At 39.9% G+C, this 21,632-nt stretch overlaps 1 protein-coding gene and 1 long non-coding RNA gene across 5 annotated transcripts in view; one reads left to right on the top strand and one right to left on the bottom strand.

Annotated features, from left to right (window-relative positions):
- The window catches only part of MDFIC (MyoD family inhibitor domain containing), a 110,621-nt gene extending 91,059 nt beyond the window's left edge, over positions 1–19,562 (bottom strand). The window contains exons 1-2 of one of the 4 annotated variants that reach the window (XM_060107929.1): positions 19,437–19,562; positions 18,686–18,874 (exon numbers count right to left, since the gene is read on the bottom strand). In XM_060107929.1, coding sequence (XP_059963912.1) covers positions 18,686–18,770 — 85 coding nt within the window. In that variant the 5' untranslated portion in view covers positions 18,771–18,874; positions 19,437–19,562. The other 3 variants (XM_060107931.1, XM_060107928.1, XM_060107930.1) reach the window with 3 other exon arrangements.
- Positions 19,003–20,819, top strand: LOC132496359 (uncharacterized). Its single transcript, XR_009533397.1, has 3 exons — positions 19,003–19,037; positions 19,962–20,118; positions 20,664–20,819. It is a non-coding gene; the product is annotated as an uncharacterized LOC132496359 (long non-coding RNA).
- Positions 20,820–21,632: the final 813 nt, after the last annotated feature.

Here is a 21,632-nt window from a genome sequence, read left to right as displayed (position 1 = left end):
CCTACCTCAACATAATAAAGGCCATATATGACAAACCCACAGCCAACATCATTCTCAGTGGTGAAAAACCAAAACCATTTCCTTTAATATCAGGAAAAAGACAAGGATGTCCACTCTCACCACTATTATTCAACACAATTTTGGAAGTCCTAGCCATGGCAATCAGAGAAGAAAAAGAAATAAAAGGAATCCAAATTAGAAAAGAAGAAGTAAAATTGTCACTGCTTGCAGATGACATGATACTATACATAGATAATCCTAAAGATGCCACCAGAAAACTACTAGAGCTAATCAATGAATCTGCTAAAGTTGCAGGATACAAAATTAATGCACAGAAATCTCTTGCATTCCTATACAATAATGATGAAAAATCTGAAAGAGAAACTAAGGAAACACTCCCATTTACCACTGCAACAAAAAGAATAAAACACCTAGGAATAAACCTGCCTAGGGAGACAAAAGACCTGTATGCAGAAAACTATAAGACACTGATGAAAGAAATTAAAGATGATACAAACAGATGGAGAGATATACCATGTTCTTGGATTGGAAGAGTCAATATTGTGAAAACGACTATACTACCCAAAGGAATCTACAGATTCAATGCAATCCCTATCAAATTACCAATGGCATTTTTCAAAGAACTAGAACAAAATACCTTAAAATTTGTATGGAGACAAAAAAGACCCTGAATAGCCAAAGCAGTCTTGAGGGGAAAAAACGGAGCTGGAAGAATCTGACTCCCTGACTTCAGACTATACTACAAAGCTACATAATCAAGACAATACGGTACTGGCACAAAAACAGAAATATAGACCAATGGAACAGGATACAAAGCCCAGAGATAAACTCACGCACCTATGGTCAACTAATCTATGACAACAGAGGCAAGGATATACAATGGAGAAAAGACAGTCTGTTCAATAAGTGGTGCTGGGAAACCTGGACAGCTATATGTAAAAGAATGAAATTAGAACACTCCCTGACACCATACACAAAAATAAACTCAAAATGGATTAAAGACCTAAATGTAAGACTGGACACAATAAAACTCTTAGAGGAAAACATAGGAAGAACACTCTTTGACATAAATCACAGCAAGATCTTTTTTGATCCACCTATTAGAGTAATGGAAATGAAAACAAAAATAAATAAATGGGACCTAATCAAGCTTAAAATCTTTTGCAAAGCAAAGGAAACTACAAACAAGATGAAAAGACGACCCTCAGAATGGGAGAAAATATTTGCAAACGAATCAACGGACAAAGGATTAATCTCCTAAATATATAAACAGCTCATGCAGCTCAATATTAAAAAAACAAACACCCCAATACAAAAATGGGCAGAAGACCTAGACAGTTCTCCAAAGAAGAAATACAGACTGCCAACAAACACATGAAAAGCTGCTCAACATCCCTAATTATTAGAGAAATGCAAATCAAAACTACAATGAGGTATCACCTCACACAAGTTAGAATGGGCATCATCAGAAAATCTACAAACAACAAATGTTGGAGAGGGTGTGGAGAAAAAAAAACCCTCTTGCACTGTTGGTGGGAATGTAAACTGATACAGCCACTATGGAGAACAGTATGGAGGTTCCTTAAAAACTAAAAAATAGAATTACCATATGACCCAGAAATCCCACTACTGGGCATATACCCAGAAAAAAACATAACTCAAAAAGACACATGCACCCCAATGTTCATTGCAGCACTGTTTACAATAGCCAGGTCATGGAAGCAACCTAAATGCCCATCGACAGACGAATGGATAAAGAAGATGTGGTACATATATACAATGGAATATTACTCAGCCATAAAAAGGAATGAAATTGGGTCATTTGTAGAGATGTGGGTGGATCTAGAGACTGTCTTACAGAGTGAAGTAAGTCAGAAAGAGAAAAACACATGTTGTATATTAACACATATATGTGGAACCTAGAAAAAAGGTACAGATGAACCAGTTTACAGGGCAGAAATAGCAACACAGATGCAGAGAACAAATGTATGGACATCACGGGGGGAAAGTGGTGGTGGTGGTGGTGGGATGAATTGGCAGACTGGGATTGACATATATACACTAATATGTATAAAATGGATAACTAATAAGAACCTGCTGTACAAAAAAATAAATTAAATAAAATTCAAAAAAAAAAAAGTTGGTCTCAGGCTTTTGCTATAACCCATAGAACCCAGCCCAAAGTAAGGCTCAGAAAAAACTCCAAGTTTAAATTGACTTGCTAATTCTCCACTTTTATAAACTTCTGTGACCACTTGACTGTTCTGTGATTTCCTAACATATCTATTTTTATTTTATTAACATCTCTTTAATATCTAATGGAATACCAATATGGAGGCCTCATAAATGGTGTGCGGTTATATCTAATATTGAATAAATGCAATGAGAGTGAGATTTAATTGATAGATAACTGTAAAATGGGTCCCATGATGTCCAGGTACAGAACCAATCTTCCTACAACTTTCAGTAGGTTTGGGTTAGCCACTACTCATTAAGATGACAAAATAGCAGTTTCTAATAACAGATTTCTGTTATCAGTGTAGATTGTCTATCACTTCTGAATTGCAGCAGCAGAAACCATAGTCCTTATTTATTTAATTCCTTTCTGGCTTTATGAAGGTTTGTAGTTGCAATTCAACTGCTATGTGGGCCCAAAAGACATATCCCAAAAGCAATCAAGTAATTTCAATGATGCAAAAAATCAATCTGTATCTTTCTACAAGATTTCTATATACACATCCATTCTTCCTCAACTATATATATACAAGCACTCCTTCCCAACTGAGCAACTTTCTCTTAACAGGGGACCTTATCTCAATGATGCTGTTCTTCCACACCAATGGTTCTCTACCACAGAGCACTTTAAACATAAAGATACACAAGTCCCAACGTCAGGGGTCCCAATTCAGGTGGTATGTGGGAGGGGCGTGTCATCATCATATATGGCCAGGTTTGAGGGGCACTGTGCTAGGTAAGCTCTTGTGTACTACACAACTTACAGAAAACTTCGAAGAGCCCATCAAACACTGAGACACAGACCTTGCTTCTCATCCCCTTTGTCACAGTATTCCAAGTTATCAAAAAGTACAATTTTATCTAATCAGTAATTAATACAGAGGTATTTAGTTCTGTCTCTGTGTCAGGACAACTCTGAGAATACAAAACCTGAATTACATATAACACTAAACAGTCCCACTAATAGATAAACATATAAGAAATATGTTTTCAATGTTAATACAAAAATTGAAGACAGTTTAAAAATAGCACTAGAGCAAAGGATAGTCATATACCACTGGCATCTGCTACCAAAAGGCTAGCTTCCCAGCATTCTATTGTGCCTCCACTGAATAGGGACAATGCAGAAGAATCTTTGGATGAGGGGAAAAAAGCTTGGTCCCTGACAACGAATCCTCTAGCTGGGGAGACCCAACATACACACAAAACAATCAAGCAACTACAAAACAGAAGGGAATGAAAATTGCCCTGGGTCATAATTCTGGCTCAAAAACTGACCAGCTTTGTGACTGGGGCTGGGTCTCATTCTCTTTATCGAGAAATGAAGGCACTGAGCTGGATGGTTGCAGAGAACTTTTTTGGCTCTAAAAATCTGTAAATCTGAGTCTGCGCAAGGGCTAAACAACAGAGCCAAAACTTCATATACACACTGTAGAGTATTTAGAATGAAGTGGAGAAAAACCTAGTAAACCCTCTGTAAAGCACTGGATTTGAGTTAATTTTCAAAGAAAATGATGAGCATGAATTACACCAAAGAGTCAAAGGAAAAAAGTAATAGTTCTAAAGGATCAATTTTTTTTTTTTTTTTTTTTGCGGTACGCGGGCCTCTCACTGTTGTGGCCTCTCCCATTGCGGAGCACAGGCTCTGGACACGCAGGCTCAGCGGCCATGGCTCACGGGCCCAGCCACTCCGCAGCATGTGGGATCCTCCCGGACCGGGGCACGAACCCGTGTCCCCTGTATTGGCAGGCGGACTCTCAACCACTGCGCCACCAGGGAAGCCCATAAAGGATCAATTTAACTATAATATGTCCTACTCAGAAATGACTGTCTATCTTACAGGATCAATACTCTTTATTTTTTGCTATTTTTCTAAAGAAGGGCATGATGGTGAGAAGCAATCTGTCTCCAATCTTGATTTTTCTTGCTAAAGGATAATGAGACAGATTCAGGTAAACAGAATTTCCATTTGATTTAAAACTGTATAATATTTTACCTAGTTGGCATTATCTAAATTTAAAACTTTCAGCATTTTACTTATCTCAGGCAGTTGGGGAATAAAATAGGTGAATGAGGGCCTCCCTGGTGGCGCAGTGGTTAAGAGTCCGCCTGCCGATGCAGGGGATACGGGTTCGTGCCCCGGTCTGGGAGGATCCCATATGCCGCGGAGCGGCTGGGCCCGTGAGCCATGGCCGCTGGGCCTGCGCATCCGGAGCCTGTGCTCCGCAATGGGAGAGGCCACAACAGTGAGAGGCCCGCATACCGCAAAAAGAAAAAAAAAAAAAATAGGTGAATGGTGATTAAAAAGAGAGAAAAATCTAAATGTATTAAAAATAAGTCAACTGGATAGTAATACATGTAAAATATTATATGTGCCATATAACAGCCACTCAGCTGGTATGTAGTTATTAAATAAAAAAAGAAAAGAAAAAATGTTTCCTTTTGTTGAAAGAATTAATGAATTATTATAATTACAGTATTAGCAATTTTCAAAGGACTTTAATATATAATATTTATTTGATCTTCAGAACCCATCAACCATACAATAAAGAAAACGTTAGCTCAATTTTACTGATGAGACTACAGAGTGAGTCTCAGAAATAGATATTCAATTGGAAATAGAATGATGAAATGCAGAGCTGGAAAGGATCTTGCAGCTCAGCTAATTTCATATCCTTCCCAGGACAGAAAGCCCCCTGGAATACTCAGCCTTTCTCCAAAATTCCAAGGAATGATATCTCATAAAGGAACATATTCTATTCTTCATCAGTTTGATTCAGTAGTAAGTTGTTCTTTATTCTGAGCATAAATACACCGACAGGTGATCTTTAACTAGTTCTAGTTCTGCCCACTGTAGGTAGAAATAATAAACTTAAACTTACTTCTATAAGACAATCATTCAAACTATTGAAGAGGGATTTTTTTTTTTCCAACAGTTTGTAGTCAAGCACATTTATTCTCTCAATAGTTAAATGGTTTTAACAAATAAGAGTAACAGGGCCTCCCTGGTGGCGCAAGTGGTTGAGAGTCCGCCTGCCGATGCAGGGGATACGGGTTCGTGCCCCGGTCTGGGAGGATCCCATGTACCGCGGAGCGGCTGGGCCCGTGGGCCATGGCCGCTGAGCCTGCGCGTCCGGAGCCTGCGCGTCCGGAGCCTGTGCTCCGCAACGGGGGAGGCCACAACAGTGAGAGGCCCGCATACCGCAAAAAAAAAAAAAAAAAAAATTAAATGGTTTTAACAAATAAGAGTAACAGAAGAATTTAGTAATGTCGTATGAGGATGAAATCAGCTTGTCAAAGTTACGAATGAACTTTTTTTTTTTTTTTTTTTTTGCGGTACGCGGGCCTCTCACCGCTGTGGCCTCTCCTGTTGCGGAGCACAGGCTGCGGACGCGCAGGCTCCGCGGCCATGGCACACGGGCCCAGCCGCCCCGTGGCATGTGGGGTCCTCCCGGACCGGGGCATGAACCCGCGCCCCCCGCATCGGCAGGCGGACTCCTAACCACTGCACCACCAGGGAAGCCCACGAATGAACTTTTAAAACATGTCCAATACTGTTCATGCCATGGTTTTCCAAGAAATAGAGACAATATTGTCACCTAAAAGTCCAGATATTTGAATCCTTCCTGATAAATAAAGACTCTCATTAGGTTCTCTGGGACAGAAATAATATCCTTAAACTGTACTTTTTACTGGAGAAATGGTTAAGAGCACAGGATCTGAAATCAGAGTGCCTGGGTCCACCACTAACTATGCGAATCCTGAGCAAATTACATAACCTTTGTCAGATTCTTAATCTTTAAAATGGGAATAACACCAGTACCTACATCAGAAGGTGGATGCGGAAATAAACGGAACCATGCCTGGAAAGCAGAATGGCTGGTATACAATAAGGGCTCATTCACACTTGCTATTAGTATTACATTAAGTGTCATTACAATAAGCACCTTTTTAAAACCTTAGGGATACTGTTGAGGACAGTATCTTATCTATTCAGTAATCTCTATGTAAGAAACTGTGCTAGAAATCTGTTTCCAGACTGAATATAAGGAAAACTATTCCTTCCTCTGAGAAGCTATATGTTATTTTTTTTTCCTTATGGACAATGAAAATCATATGAGGGAAAAATGTTTTCTTTTTGCCTCAACTTTGCAGACAAAACTGAGTAACCGGGTTGGACCCTACAGTTATACCTGTACATTTCTATTTTCCCTCAGGTTTGTATCTCTTGGGCTACCCATACTTCCCATTATTCTGTTTGAATCTCTTTTTAAAAATGTACTCCTATAAGTTACCTCAAATGTTCTTTTGAACTAGGCAGAGGTAAGTGTAAAATGCACGAGCCAATCATCAAGTACATTGGTCTACTTGTTATCCGTACTTTATATGCTTACTTTGCGAAGAACTAATATAAATGATGGTCCTTGGCGGATATCCTTATAAAACCTCATAAAACTTAATCAGTATACAATACACTTAGTTCTTATAGAAAGGAGCATTAGCAACTTTCTTCATGCTTAAAATTTAGGACTGTTGCATGTTAGATCTACTTCAATTAAATATTTGATTTTAATCTATGGTAAATCATTTAAGATCTACATAATACGTATATTCTTACTGCTATGCAATCTATATTCATACCTCCTTTATCTGTAAGCTTTAAACCATTTCATTTTTACTCTTCCATTCAAATACCAGCATTATCTCAGATCATCTATGTGTATTCCGGATTATGAAATCTCAAGTAATCTGAGACTAAAATGTCTGGGAAAAGTTAAAAAAAAAAAAAAATCTGGATCTCTATTTCCCAGAGGCTAAGAACATGTGGAAATCTACAAATGTTTCCCAAATGTAACCTTTAAAAACCAAAGATAAGGCAGCTTTCAGGAAGACCTGAGGTTCTGGATTTTACTTCTTCACTGATCCAAAAAAAGAAAAACAAACAAACAAAAATCTCTCAAGCTTAATGACCTTTAAGAAACACTGCAAAACCTACCTGCTTAGCCTAATGTTCTAACACAGATTAAAATCTCATTGTCCAAAACAACATTTTAAGATAACCAAAGCATTTTTAACAGATGAATGAGCATATGCACAAAATTTCATAATTTTATAAGTTATTATATAATAAGATATACTATGTTTATTGAATGAATTAACTGCTTAAATCAATTTAATCAACTAATCGTTATTACCATTACTTTGAAAAATAATAGCAAAATCTAAATTCACTACTTCAAAGGGCTTCTTATGCATTTAGAAGCTTATAGTGTGTTTCGATTCAAAAGAATGAGAAAAATGACATTGACTCAACTAGTTTACAGGTTGGGGGTGAGTAGAGAACAACAGGTTTTATACACAGCAAAGGGGAAAACAATTACAAAAAAATTACATGAATATGCAATTGAATACAGATATGCAAATGAATAGGTGTAAAATGCAGCAGTAGTGCAAATAATCTCTCAATAATCTGGGCTCTAAATAAATGGGGGGAGAAAGAATTAGACACTTTCCATTAAAAAAAAAAAGTAGTGGGGAGGTTAGATAAAGGCACGGTGGTGCAGGGGACCAGGACACATTATCTCAGTCATCTTAAATGTCCTGCACCTCTTACATCTAAATCTAAAGTTCCTCACCCTAAAAATGTATTTTCAGGATAACTGACCCCTGACTCCTGCCTTCTCCGATACAAGTTCAATTGTGTTATTTCTACCAGCAAATATACTCATATTAAAGCCAAACTCTCATAGGCTCATGGAATTTGGAGTGACATGGGCTTATAAAGATCTCTTAGCCCAACCTGAAAACATGAATTCAGTTCAAAACAATCAACATCCAGCATCGCCAGGAATAAGCCAAGGAGAGTAGGCATGAATACTTCCAGGGATAGGGAAACAGCCTCAGAAGACAGCTTACTTCCACTTAGGATGCCTTAATTATTCAAAGACTTCTCCACAATTGTCTAAATTCTACTTATAATTTTCACTGATTCATCATATTTTGCTCTTTGCAATCAAAACCTAATCTTCCCTCTTCCATATTCTATCCACTTTTATAAGCACGATAGTCTTCTTACTCTTATCTAAAAAGCTATCATGAAAGAATTTGCCTTACTGACTGTTGAAATCCAGATACCATATCTATAGCAGTTCCCCTACTCAGCAGTCAGTTAACCCTGTTACAATATAAAAAGGAACTGAGGATATTACCTTCTTCCCCTTTTTTAAAATAAGGGTACACACCCATCTTCAGTTTTTTAGCATCATCATTATTCTAAGTGCCACAATTTTTAAAACTTTTCTGTTACCTCTCAGTTAAACTGAGTGATTTTATCAAGAACATTTTCTGCCCCAAGCTCTCTGGTTAAGGAATAAACCCTTATTTAGCACTATTACAAGAAGGAAGGCCAATGGAAGTCAAAAGTGAACCAAAGGAAGTTGTTTAATTTGTAAAGGCATTTCAAAGCTATGATTTGAGCCTGATCTTGAAATAAATGAGAGAGGATGGAGAAGAGCATTTCAAATAGTGGTGAAGCCACAAATAATAAGAGAATTTGCAGTATATTGAAATTGATTTCTTGGACTTCAGAATGACAGATATGAATTAGAAGTCAGAGGATGCTTCCTCTCTGGTAATTCTCCTAAAGGACAAAACCAGGAGCCTCTCATTTAATTCACCAACACAGCCTCTGACCTTCTGGACCATCTCTTTGGGGCACTGCCTACTTTAAATTCTCCTTTAAGACCACCAACCCATTTTGGCTTTACAACCTCTGCAATCTCATTAACTTCCACAGTTTCAGTCACCTCCAGGAGGATAACCTGTAGATCCATTACCTTCACCCTGATTCCTGCCCTGACCTGTAGATTTGGAGTTTCAACTCTACACGACTATATCTTTAGCAATTTAAATTTAACATTTCCCAAAATTCATCACCACTTCTCTTCAGTCCCCGCCTATTTCTCCAACTATAGTCTGTATATTGGTCAATGGTATCCATGGAATCACTTTTAGCCCTCTATTTTCCCCCTTATTTCCCCGGCCCCAACAATCAATTACCAGACCCTGCTAGTTACAGCACCCCAATTTCTCTTAAATCTATACTTTCTCGCCCATACCCACTACCAGGGCCTCCCATCTTTTTCTGCTCCAACCAGAAATATTTTTCTAACCCAAAGATTGAACATGCTACTCCTTGGCTCAGTAAGAATTAAATTCATTTTGCATATGGATGAAAAACTGATAGTTATTTTAACATTGTACATATTTTAAGGTTGTAAAGTCCTACATCTTTCCCATGCTCCATAATTTCACCTTGTATCTCAGTAAGAAATAAAGACTAAAACCTCTCAAAAAATTTTCCTGCATGTTGCTTGGATGATGTGATGGAAAAAATAAGAACAGGATAGGCCTATATTCATAGAGACCCAGAAGATTACAGACTGATCCCCTATGAAAAAGCGTAGGAGGACCATCTCTTGGAGTAGAGAAAGTGAGGAGAGGAAGCGTGTTCCCTTGCCCTCTGCCACCTGCCTTCAGAGGGCCTGTCACCTGCTCAACCACAAGGTGCCTTGTTTTTGGTGCTCAACTCTGCATAATCCAAACCAAGAAGACCTACAAACTGTGCCTTCTTCAGCTGGGGTCACTCACAGCCCAACCCAGACAAAACTGACTCGTTATTCTGAGATTTGCTCTCAACCTTAAGAAGCCAGAACTGTACCAGTAAGCTGGCAACTGCCCATAAACTCATCTGTCACATGGTACTTGTCATAATCTTGAATTGATATTTAGACAAGGGATTACAATTTAATTTGGCACACATGTAAACATCATCCTCTCTCTCACCTAGTTTACAAATTCCTTCTGGGCAGAACTATGTGTTATACATTTTCAATCATCACGGGATTTTCTACATAGTAGGCACACAAGAAATATTTGTTGACAGGGTTTCCTGTTCAAATATGTCGATATATTTGATAAAATATATGTGCTAGCGTGAAAATGTATTTCAGACTTTATTCCTGAAACTACTTAAAAATTTGGCATAAAAGCACATGCATATGAATCATCTTACTTCAGATCATGTGGGTGTGAATCTGAAAACAGAAGTGGACTGCAAGTAGAAACCACAAACAAAATTAATGTTAAAATAACTCTATAGTTCCTACCTAGTGAACTCTGAGCGATTAGAACCTATTAAATACAACTCAGCTTCAAAAACTTGCAGTAAAAATGCTTACCTCCTTCAGAATGTGTATGCTAATGTCAAAAGAAAATATGAAAAGTTTAAGTAACTTCAGTACAGTGTTAATGGCAAGAGGGAGAGGAGGGGGAAAAAGACAGACACAGAGAAAAAAAGGTAAAGACAGAGAGAGAAAATCATCTAAAACCCAGGACTGATTAAGATAGCAGAAAGGGCTGCAGCATCTTTTATCTGCTCCAATGAATCACCAAAGTTCAACTATCCAAACATCTAGACTCTAGCCAGCGCAGAATCAATCCCCCCTTAATAAAAATTGAGTAAAGATTTTTCGGAATAGAAACATAAAAATCACATCCCATGCCTTTATACAATAGAATAATTACATTGACTCAGAAAAACAATTTGTTTGAATTGTTTTCCTCCTCTGTTTGTTGTTGTTCTAACTAATTTTCCATTTGCAAATGGCCTAACTTTCGACTGTGACAATTTATGTGTTTCCTTTTCCCCAAAATCTTTTATTATAAAAATATAATGCTAGTAAAATAATTGCACACTTTTATTAGAACTTTCCATGAAATCACCTCACCAAGATCCAGGAAATGAGGTTCAAAGAAACAGGAAAGGCTCTTACACACCCAAAAATTCCACAGCTTCCCCAGTAGCCCTGTAAAGATCACTCGGTTATGTATATTAAATCCTTGTATGTGAACGGACCAAACAAGGCCAACAGGCATGATTCTTCCTGGCCAGAAATCATAGCCTTCTAATTGCACTGCTAGTCTCTCCAGCTCCCCATACAGCCTGGAACACAAGATCAGCTGGTACAAAGACACTCTTCCCACACATGCCTAATCCTCCTCCCTTGCCCCAGCCCCTCCACTGCTTCCATTCTGCCAACTTCCAACCCTATGCTAATACAAAAACTCCATTCTATCTGCTTCTATTCCCAAGGTCCTGAATGCTTCTTGCTGAGAAAGGCAATCAACCATGCTGACCGTGTCCACTAAAAATTCATGCCGTTCATTCTTTGTTAAGCCCTCAGTGTTACTGAGCAGTCCTTTTGTTTGCCCCAGATTGACTCCCTCTTGAATTCTTCATTCTTCCCAATCTTTTCTACACATCTCAAATTTCTTGACTCATCCTAACACCTCCCCTTGCTCTCAGCAAATGTTACATCTATTTTGCTGAGAACATCTAGGCCTTCAATAATCCTTTCTCACATGAAATTTTCTCTAGATGATCACTCATCCTTTTCTCCCAGCCCCATCTCAAAGGGGAACATTCCCAACTTTCCTAAGACTGATCTCATCATCTCCTTCCTTCCTACAATTTTACTCTTTCAATTACTAACACCCACTGCAGCACGGCTCCACCCCATCCTCTTTCATCTTTTCTCTCTCTATCCCCTGGTTTTCTTTCCATGAGTGTGTGGTGGACATGCTCAAAATCCGCCCATCCAAAAGGAGCCTTCTATACTCCCTGCTTCTCCCTTAACAAACCAGAACTCTTCTCATCTTCCATGACCTCTAAACACCTGACACTTCTGTGACCAATCCTTATGGACTCTCTTTCTGTATTCTTTTCCTTCTCCTCCCAAAAGGGCAGCCGTTCTCCCAAGTCTGCCTTCAGTCCTCTCTCTCTCACTCTTGTGCCCATCCATCAGCTACTTGGTGGTGAACTCTTAGTCCGTGCACCTGACCCTCACCACTCTCCTAGTAACAAATTCTCTTTTTCAGTGGCCTACTGGCTTATCCTGGCTTAAGGATAAGTTCCATGGAACCAACATGATCAAAAGAAGACTCAACAGCTCCTCCCATGTTTCCACTCAGGCTAAAAAGCAAACCTGTGGATTACCTTAAATTTCTACCTTTCCACCTTCTCCCATATTAAATATTTTGCCCAACCACATCAATTCCATTGAACAAAATTTGGACATTGTGCCTGGCTTTAGGAGATTTGAAAATGAATAAGTAAAAATCAATGCCCTGAACAATTTCTCACAGCAAGATAGAGCTCTGTCCTACCTTTGCTATCGTTCTTAAATCCATAGTCTCAATTCTACGCCCACTGGTACAGCCCTAGGTCCTCTTATCTTTTGCCAGGCTATTATAGTAGCCTCCTGGAAAATCACTGCCTGCACTCATGCCTCTCCCTCCAAAATCATCCTTTGAACTGCCACCAGATTAATTTTCCTAAAAACACCAATTTGGTCCTATCCTTACCCTTATCAAGAACTTTCGATGGCTCTATTGCCTACAGAAAGGATATACCAATTCCTCAGCAAGAAAATCAGGGCCCTCCTCAAAATTACTTTAGCTTATCTTTACAACTTTACCTTTTTCTCAGCTCCTTAATGCAGCTCACACAATGGTCTTAGTGAAGTCCTCCACATCCTGTAACAGTCCCTTCCAAGTCTTGCTTTTCACATCCATGTCCACAAAGGTGAGTTTGACTATGCTTCTTAGTCCAACTCAAATCAAAAGTTTTCTTTGAGGTTTTTCCAAATGACCCAGCTAGAGATGCTTTCTCCCTCCCATGTTCTGCCATCATTTTCTTTGTGCCTCTGTTATAACCTTTCCATCTACCTTATATTATAGGTATGTGTAAACTTATTTATTCCTCCCATCACCCTGCACATCCCAGATTTCATTCATCAATGTATTTCTCTCTGTATCTGTCATATAGCATCATATCTATCTATCTATCTATCTATCTATAGATAGATAGATACGATGGAACATTCACAGAGCACCTGAGTAAGGCAGAAATAAATGATGTGAAGACAAACAAAAAGGCTATGGTAGAGATGAAAATTGGTATTAAAAATTTATCCTCTATACAAGTATTCTGAATTATAAACACAAACATATAAATACTTTCCCTAGTCTCATCCTCCACCCTGACCCCCAAACCGATGCTGTTCATTGCCTTTTGCTGCCATGACTCACACTTGTTCTGGACAGCAATCAAGCCCTCCATTTACCCAATCATTTATTCCACAAATATATACTAGGGCCTACTTCAAGGTAAGCAGTGCTCCCTCTCTCAAGATTTGTGCCATCATCTTGTTTCTTAACATGGTCCCCTCCAGCTCAGTTCATACCATGCTATCCCTTAGAACTTTATTCGCAGTTCTCAACTCAAACACTTCAACCTCTCCAGACACTTTTTAGTCGTACCTTTTTAAACCACTTCCTTCCTCCCTCCCCTCTTAGATTTTTCCCAGTTACATCCTCCTCTTACGCATTTGATTCTTTTACTTAGCAGAAGGAAAATGACTATGCCTAGCTGATAAGGCTTGCACTTCTCTAACTAAACTTGTAAAATGAACATTAGTTCCTTTAGGCATAAAAAGAATTGGGAATATAAAGTCCAAGGTGCTTGAAAATGCCCCCAAATCCTCTTCCAAATCTAGACAAGTTTCCTTATAGTTTTCCAATTAAGGCTGTTCTTTCTCAAGCATCTGTATTCAAAATATTTCACTCAATTTTGTTCTTGGTTATTTGTATGTGGTTGCCAGAATCATAAGAGTATGTTCTCTACAATTTACCATTGTAAATATATAAAATTTAATAAAATTTTCAACAATCTTTTGAGATTATGGAGGTAAACATAAGTTATCATTCTGTTTCTATGAGAAAAGATAATCCAGATTCCAAAAATCCAATTTACAAGTGAATACAGCTCACATGCAAATTAGGGACTACTTTCCTTATTATTGCATAATGCTGGGATCCTCAGAGAGAAGTGTAGGGTGGTGGGACAAAAATGTCTACTGAGGTGGGCAGAAGAAAGTATTAAAAGATCTATTTATTTACTTATTTTTATCTCATCCTTTTAAATTTTTATTCATATATTTCTTTTCTAATATTCACAATATAACTGTACTATAGTACATATAATCTTGACAGGAAACATTTTTGAGGATGAATACTCAGGCCTAGTTTTATTAATTGGGATATGGGATAAAAATGCTGGCAAGCTCTAAGAGATGGTACACGTGGAGTGATATGATTTAAAGTTTGGAATTTGAAAAGGGGACTTTTCTCAAGATTTTTTTAAGGCTTTCTACCATATATATATATATATATATATATATATATATATATATATATATAGTATGTCTTTCTACAGATAAAAGCCTCTAAAAACAATGATTCTCAACTAGAGATAAAGAGCACCTGGAGCTTGTTAAAAATGCAGATTCTTGAGTCTTACTCTCAAGATGCTGATTCTGTAACTCTGGAGTGGAGCCAAAGATGTCAGTAGCCTTGAGAGACTAGGATAGCGAGTCAACACCATCGACATTCTGGGCCAGATAATTCTTTGTTGCGAGGCGCTGCCCTGTCCTGTGCATTGTCAGATGTTTAGCGTTATCCCTGGCCTCCACCCACTACATCCCTAGAGCAGCCACCCCCACCCCTGTTAGGACCACCAAACATGTCTTGAGAGGTTGCCAAATGTCTCCTGGAAGGCACTATCGTCCCCGATCATTGAGGACCAGAGATAGAAGCTGCCCAAAGATGACACACTTTGAGAAATGCCATTTTTAATCAAAAGGATAAAACGATATGATAAAAGTTGAAGAATATGGATATTACGAGCATACGTGGTATAATTGAAATAAACAGGCTTCCCATACAGGAAACCTGATTAGCCACTATAAATTCCTGACAAATCAGCTAAGCTTCTAAGTCAAAGCTCTTCTTGTGTAATTTCAACTTGAACATCTTCTCCCTAGCTTCTATTTTAAATTATTTTTAATTAACTTTAGTGGCGTTTTGCATCCTGCTATGAAAAGTCCGCCTAATAGTCTCAGAGGACTCTCCCAAGAGAGAAGAGTGCAGTAAATCACACATTATCACATTAAAGAATATTCCAGCACACAGTCCAACAGTCTAAATCTTGGCAAATGCAATGGGGGAGGGAGGGGGGCTGCAGGGGCCGAAACAGGCTCAAGCGATTCACAGTATCCAAAGCTGATTATCTTCAATTCATCCATCCACAGGAAAAAAGCTGTATTCATTCTCTACTTCAACCACATTTACCACAAAACACCCTGATTTCTACTGTGTATGAGACCTTGGGCAAGTCACTTAAAGTCTCTGGGCATCCCTTCTAGAAAGTGAGCCAGTTAGACTAAGTTATTTCTGAAGATCCTTCTAGTTACAAGTCACAAATATGGAAGCACTTAATCAAAAGGCTCTTTCAACCACATGGATTCTAATAACTTTTGCACAAAAAAGCAAATACCTATCAGGGTTGATAACACAATGAATTTTAAGATGCTTGATCCAAAAAAGAAAAAAATGAGAATTAGGTGAATTCCCTATACAAGATCCATTCTCTCTTAAAACAAAAATAAGTTTGGCCCAAACTGTCCTTCACCTATCGAGACACTTATACACGTACTTTGCTTGAGAAGGTAAATCAAGTCAATCTTTCAGAAGTTCATCATAAACAGGGAAATGGTTTTAAATCACAGGTTTACTTTCTATTTTCTATAATAGAGATCACAAATCTGCTGCATACAGGCCATTTCCAGTCTGCAGGTGTGGTTGTTTTGTTTGGCCTGGATAAAAAATTGAATTTAATTAGTTGCCAACTTTTAAAAAGGGAGCAATGATACATAAAACTCCATATTTCCAGTATCTCTTGAAATACCGGAAGATATTAACCCAAATGGCAACAATGAGCTGCAGCTGAGAAGTACCGTCTCCTGGGCCTGAGCTCTACAGTAGTCCACAGTCCCCACTGCTCCCTACCTTCCCACACCCATTCTGGTTCCCTCTGACAGCCTGGGGCATATGAGCTTAAGTCCTTGATCTGTGACAATTTTCAGAATGCACAAATAAGATTTTTAATGTTTTCAGTATGAAAATCTTTCACAACTATGAATGCTGATAAGGAGAATGTACTACACTGTAGGTGTCTAACTAACCACCTGAAAGAACGTAGAAATTCTAGATTTGATGGGGAGTTCAGACTAGAGACCCCCTAAAATTACTTTCATCTTTAACTTCCTATGCCTTTGGTTAGTAGTATAGATAGTGCATCACAACACAGTAATATATGTATAGATTATATCGTATGTCTTTATATGATATAATATGTGTATATATATGCACATACATATTAATACACATATATATTGTACTTTGTTTGCAGGGGAAGACTTGATCTTATCCTCCCCCTTCATGAAAAGACATTTTCTGTTAACTTTCGTAGAACATTCCATTTTTCTCACTGATTTTAATATATAAAATTTTTAAATTAGGTTTCTATTAACTAAGCAGCCTTATCTTACCAGAGTACTATTCAACTATTATTCTGAAAAGATGATCAATAACCCAAGGGCAGAAGGATGAGGATGAAAGAACTCGAGCAAGAGCTTAAGAGGAGAGTGGCTCACGGGCAAAGTTTCTTCACTAACTGTCTTTACCAATAAAACCACCCTAACCATGGTGGCTACGTCTTGAAGCTTTCTCCCTACCCACTTGCTCCAAAACTTTTTTTCTTTCAGCTCATGAAATCTGCTTGTTTGAGACACAATCTTTTAACAAGACTCTGAGGTTTTTCTTTTTTAAAAACTCAACTTTATATTACATTTACAATTAAACTGATGCCTACTTAGAGGATGTGGTGAGTCAAAGTTAAACTACTAAAAAAAAAAAAATGTTGCTGAGGTTAAGTCAATTTTCAGGTAAAACATAACCCAAGAGTTTCCACACTGATAATGTGTTGTATGCAGTCCACATTCTCCTTCAGACCATTCTAGATGCTGGCTTCTTAAAGTCAGATCATGTGATACCTTACAGCATTACATCTGTACAGTGCATTATCACTGCAACTTCTACTGACTTAAAAAATGTGTATTATTAAAGTTGGACATTGTAGATATCACTAGCTCTAAATCAACTGTTTTTCTAGTGGGTTTGAGGTTGATTCTTGGCATAAGCATTTGTTAACAGTAGTGATGAACACCTCAAGTGTGAACCTAAACATCCCATCAAGGAGTCGATATGACTACTGAGGGCATGCCTAATGACAAGAAAATGATTGCCTTGGCAATACAGTGTGAGGAACATGGGTTGCTTCTGGGAAAACGTGTTTACCATTCTAGTTCTGATTTTCTGATTTTCTCTGTTTAGAAAAAATGATTCACTGTTTAGAAGCAAAAAAAAAATGATAAACATAATTCAATTTAACAGCCCTTGAATTCCACATTTTAATTTAGCCATGGATGTTTTCTGCTTTTACCTATTGTGGGTTCGACATTCACTTCTTCTTTTCCACTTTTTACTGCCTTAACAAAAAGAATCCCAAGAAGCTCATTACATTATTGCTAAAGGGGGCGGGGGCGGGGGGCGTGTATCAGATAGCCTTAAAATCAAGAGAAAAAGTAAAATAGGTTTTGGAGCCCTGGAAAATTATTTAGTTTGTATCAGTGTCAGAACTCTTTAAATCAGAACCACCCTAAGAGGAAAATACATCAGGAGATTAAGATCCTTGCTCTCTGTCACCAATGAAAAGTATGTTACCTTCAAGAGAAAAAAGATACTGTTTGACTTGTTAATAAGTTTATTGTGGAATTCTCCCCAGAAACAGAAGTATTTTCTTTACAGGCTGAATGTGTTTACGCTTTGGAGGAACACAAAGGGCTAATTCATTCTAGAAAAGCATTTCTTTTGAAGCCTGTGTATTTCAAAACAAAAACAGTTGTTGAAAACGTATGCATGAGCCATCCCAAAGCAATTGGTCACAGAAACCTGGATTATCAGAGTTGCAGACGAGCCCACAAGAAACAGAAAGATGAAGGGAGAGTGCAGGCTTGTTCAGAAAGCAGCGGCAGTCCTTGATCTGACGAAGGCACAGAACTGAAGAGAAGTAGTGGGGAAGTGCTTCAGAGCCCACACTGTCGGGTCTTAGGCCCTGAAATGCATATGCTTAAGAAAGCAGCGATCCTGCCATCCTGTTTCTCCGCAGCCAAAGGAAGGGGGGAGTGGAGGGACCAATGGATCCCGCCCTCTTATCCGGTTGTTGATCTAGGGCTGCAATGCTGGAGAACTTGCTTGAGTAATGCTAACTATGCAAAAGTTCACAAGGACGAGATCGGCTCGGTCCTCGCACCAAGTCCCCCCACACAGACCCCCAGCAGTCAATGTGCGAACACATTTGAAAATGCAACAATGACAAAGGAGCTTGCAACTTGCAAGCGACACTCACCCTGGGCCGCGCCGCCCAGCCGGCCACCGCCCGCCTCGGCCCCGAGCTGGGGCCCGGGAGCGGGGTCTTCACCTGCGCCGGACATGGGCCGCTTCACGGAGCCCTCGCCGCGCCTCCGCCTAGCTCGCCGCCCTGCGGGTCGGACGCACTAAGGGCTCGGAGATGTTGGGTGCAGGCAACTGACCGCTTCTGGCGGGGATTAAAAAACAAACAAAAAAAAGTGTTTTGAGAGGAGCTCACCACCCCTGCAGGACATTCCCTCCCCCTCTGCTTCCCTCCCCCCAAACCCCACCCCGGGGAAGTTTTGACTTGAAACCCGGGAGGAAAACTGTTACCCAGCAAGTTGACAGCAGTGAGTCCTAGGGGGTCGAAGGGGGGCGGGGGTACCCAAGGGGGAGAGGCTGGGAGATCGGATTTGGGATCAGAACCCATCCTCCTCCCGCCCGGGGGACCGCCACCTACCTCGGCATCCCCCCAACTCACTCAAAGCCCCTTCCTCCTCCTCCTCTTCCGCCTCGGAAAGTTAGCGAGGCTCCGGCAGGGCCGTGGGTCGCGCTGGCCCGCCGGCGGCCACCCCTGGGTGTCCCTCCCCTCCTCCCTCCCGCTCAGCGCACACCACCGCAGTGGCGGCAACGGCGGCAGCCGCCGCTCCTCTGCTCGGCGCTCTCCGCCTCCTCTTTCCAGCCAGCTCAGCCCCGCTGGCTCCCCTCCAAGCGGGACTCTCTCCCCTCTAACTCTCTTTCCCCCTTACAGCGCGCCTATACTCCAGAAACACTTCTCCCTCTGTGGCTCCTTTTCATCATATCCGGGTCGGGGAGGCCTCGAACTCTTGGCTCTCGGCCCCGAGGCTGGGGGCGGCGCGACCCGGGCTCGGCCGCAGGCTCCCTAGCGCCCGGCTCTGTCTGGGTCAGGAGGCCAAAGCCCTACAGGGTTGGCGCTGGGGAGGACGCCGGTGGGGGGGGAAAGGAGGGAGCAGGCTCTTCCCTGGCTGCCCCAGAGTGCCCCCCACCCAGAGAGTCACCGCATCCCCTCTCCCTACTCCTCTTCCCAGCCCTGCCTCAGACCCACTGACATTCTGGGGATGCCCTGAGGAAAGTAGAAGCCTTTAGGGTGAACAATGCAAAACGAAAAAAGTATCAGACTTTCCTGGTGGAATACAGTAAGGGTGGTTTTGAAACCTTGACCCCTAGCTGAGTGTTTAATCTCTTCATCTCTGACTCTAAAGTAACCTTTATTGTGTTTTTCAGTTCTTTCTTTCTTTGTATTGGTCAAACAGGATCCCGGATGAGGAAACTGCAACTTCTTTTGCAGTTGCATGAAGTCCCTGGAGGCATCCAGGCAGGCAAGGGTGACACCCTTGAGGATGCACTGGCCCAGGGCCTCATGCCCAGCCTATTACAGGCGGAATGCCTCCCCGACAGATGACTTATGTGGTGAGATAAACTTGTGGTCGGAAGTAAAAAGCTGATCAACTCTCCATTTATAAAGGAGACGATCCGATTGCAATTTAATCTGATGAGCCAAGAATAACAAGTATAAACTAATTTGCAGATGTAAAGTATTTCAGATAACTTTTGCTCTTTACTTCATTGTGAATGAAATACAAAATTTGTAGAAAGCTAGAACAAACTCATTCTCTGACTTTCTAGGACAAAAGTAATGAAAATAATGTTCTCAAAATTGGAGAAAATGTACTTTGGATACATCTTCCTTCCAGGGGTATCAATAATATCCCAGGAATTTCATATCTTCAAAAAATCAACTGGAATTGATTCCAATTGATTGAGAAGTCCTATTTCTTACCTTTAAAGAATTGGTGCAACCAAACTTACTTTCAAGTAAACCTGAAAAACACAGCCTTTGAAGTTTCTGCTGACAGTTATTCAGACCATATTCTGCCCCAAAAGACAAATGACATTTTGCCCAATGACCTGTGACTAACAAATGTCTTTTTTTTTTTTTTTTTTTTTCAATTTAGAGATTTCAGGAATGGTGTGTATAAAAGTGCCTTAACTCTCTGAAAACTTGTCTGGGGGCCTGGACTATTTGGAATCTGCTTGATGAAAACAGAGCAATTCTGATCTGCATTACCATTAGAGAGTAAACATTTGAGGAAGCTTCATGCCTAGATACTATTTTATCCCTATTTTATATATTGCCCTGCCTTTTTAAAAAATGTACCCTCACTAAGATGTTAAACTCCACGAATATTTAAGAAATTACAGCACTCTTCTAGAAAGTCATAGTCAGCGGTAAATATTTGTTAATTTAATTTCACACAGTACTTAATGTTGCACACACGGTCGGTGATTCAATAAATACTCCTTGAATTAAATTTAAACATCTTACTCTTTTTTTTTTTTTTTTTTTTTTTTTTTTTTCTTTTTGCGGTATGTGGGCCTCTCACTGTTGTGGCCTCTCCCGTTGCGGAGCACAGGCTCCGGATGCGCAGGCCCAGCGGCCATGGCTCACGGGCCCAGCCGCTCCGCGGCATATGGGATCCTCCCAGACCGGGGCACGAACCCGTATCCCCTGCATCGGCAGGCGGACTCTTAACCACTGCGCCACCAGGGAGTCCCTAAACATCTTACTCTTTAACAGTGAAGAAATAAGATTCAAATAAAAATATTAGGAACAAATGAGAGTCTGTGTGGTAGAATCACCGAGACGGTCAAATGCTATATCTTGCTCAGCAAAACTTGGAGCAAGTTAGTCAATCTCTCTATGCCTTGGTTGCTTCATAAGTGAGAATGATAAAAGAAACTCTTCACAGGGTCCCATAAGGACTAAATAAGATAATTTTCAGAAGGACATCAGCTATGAGGAAAGGTACTCAAAAATATTAACTATTATTATTGTTCAGCAGAAGCATTTTGATGGGTAGTGTTGAACATGGCATAATGACAATATCACAAGGGCCACATCAAAATACCAGGTAACCATGCCT

Source organism: Mesoplodon densirostris, chromosome 9, assembly GCF_025265405.1.
Source record: "Mesoplodon densirostris isolate mMesDen1 chromosome 9, mMesDen1 primary haplotype, whole genome shotgun sequence".
Taxonomy (NCBI): domain Eukaryota; kingdom Metazoa; phylum Chordata; class Mammalia; order Artiodactyla; family Ziphiidae; genus Mesoplodon; species Mesoplodon densirostris.
Note: the sequence above shows the minus strand (reverse complement) of the source record. Positions and strands in the feature narration are given on the sequence as shown.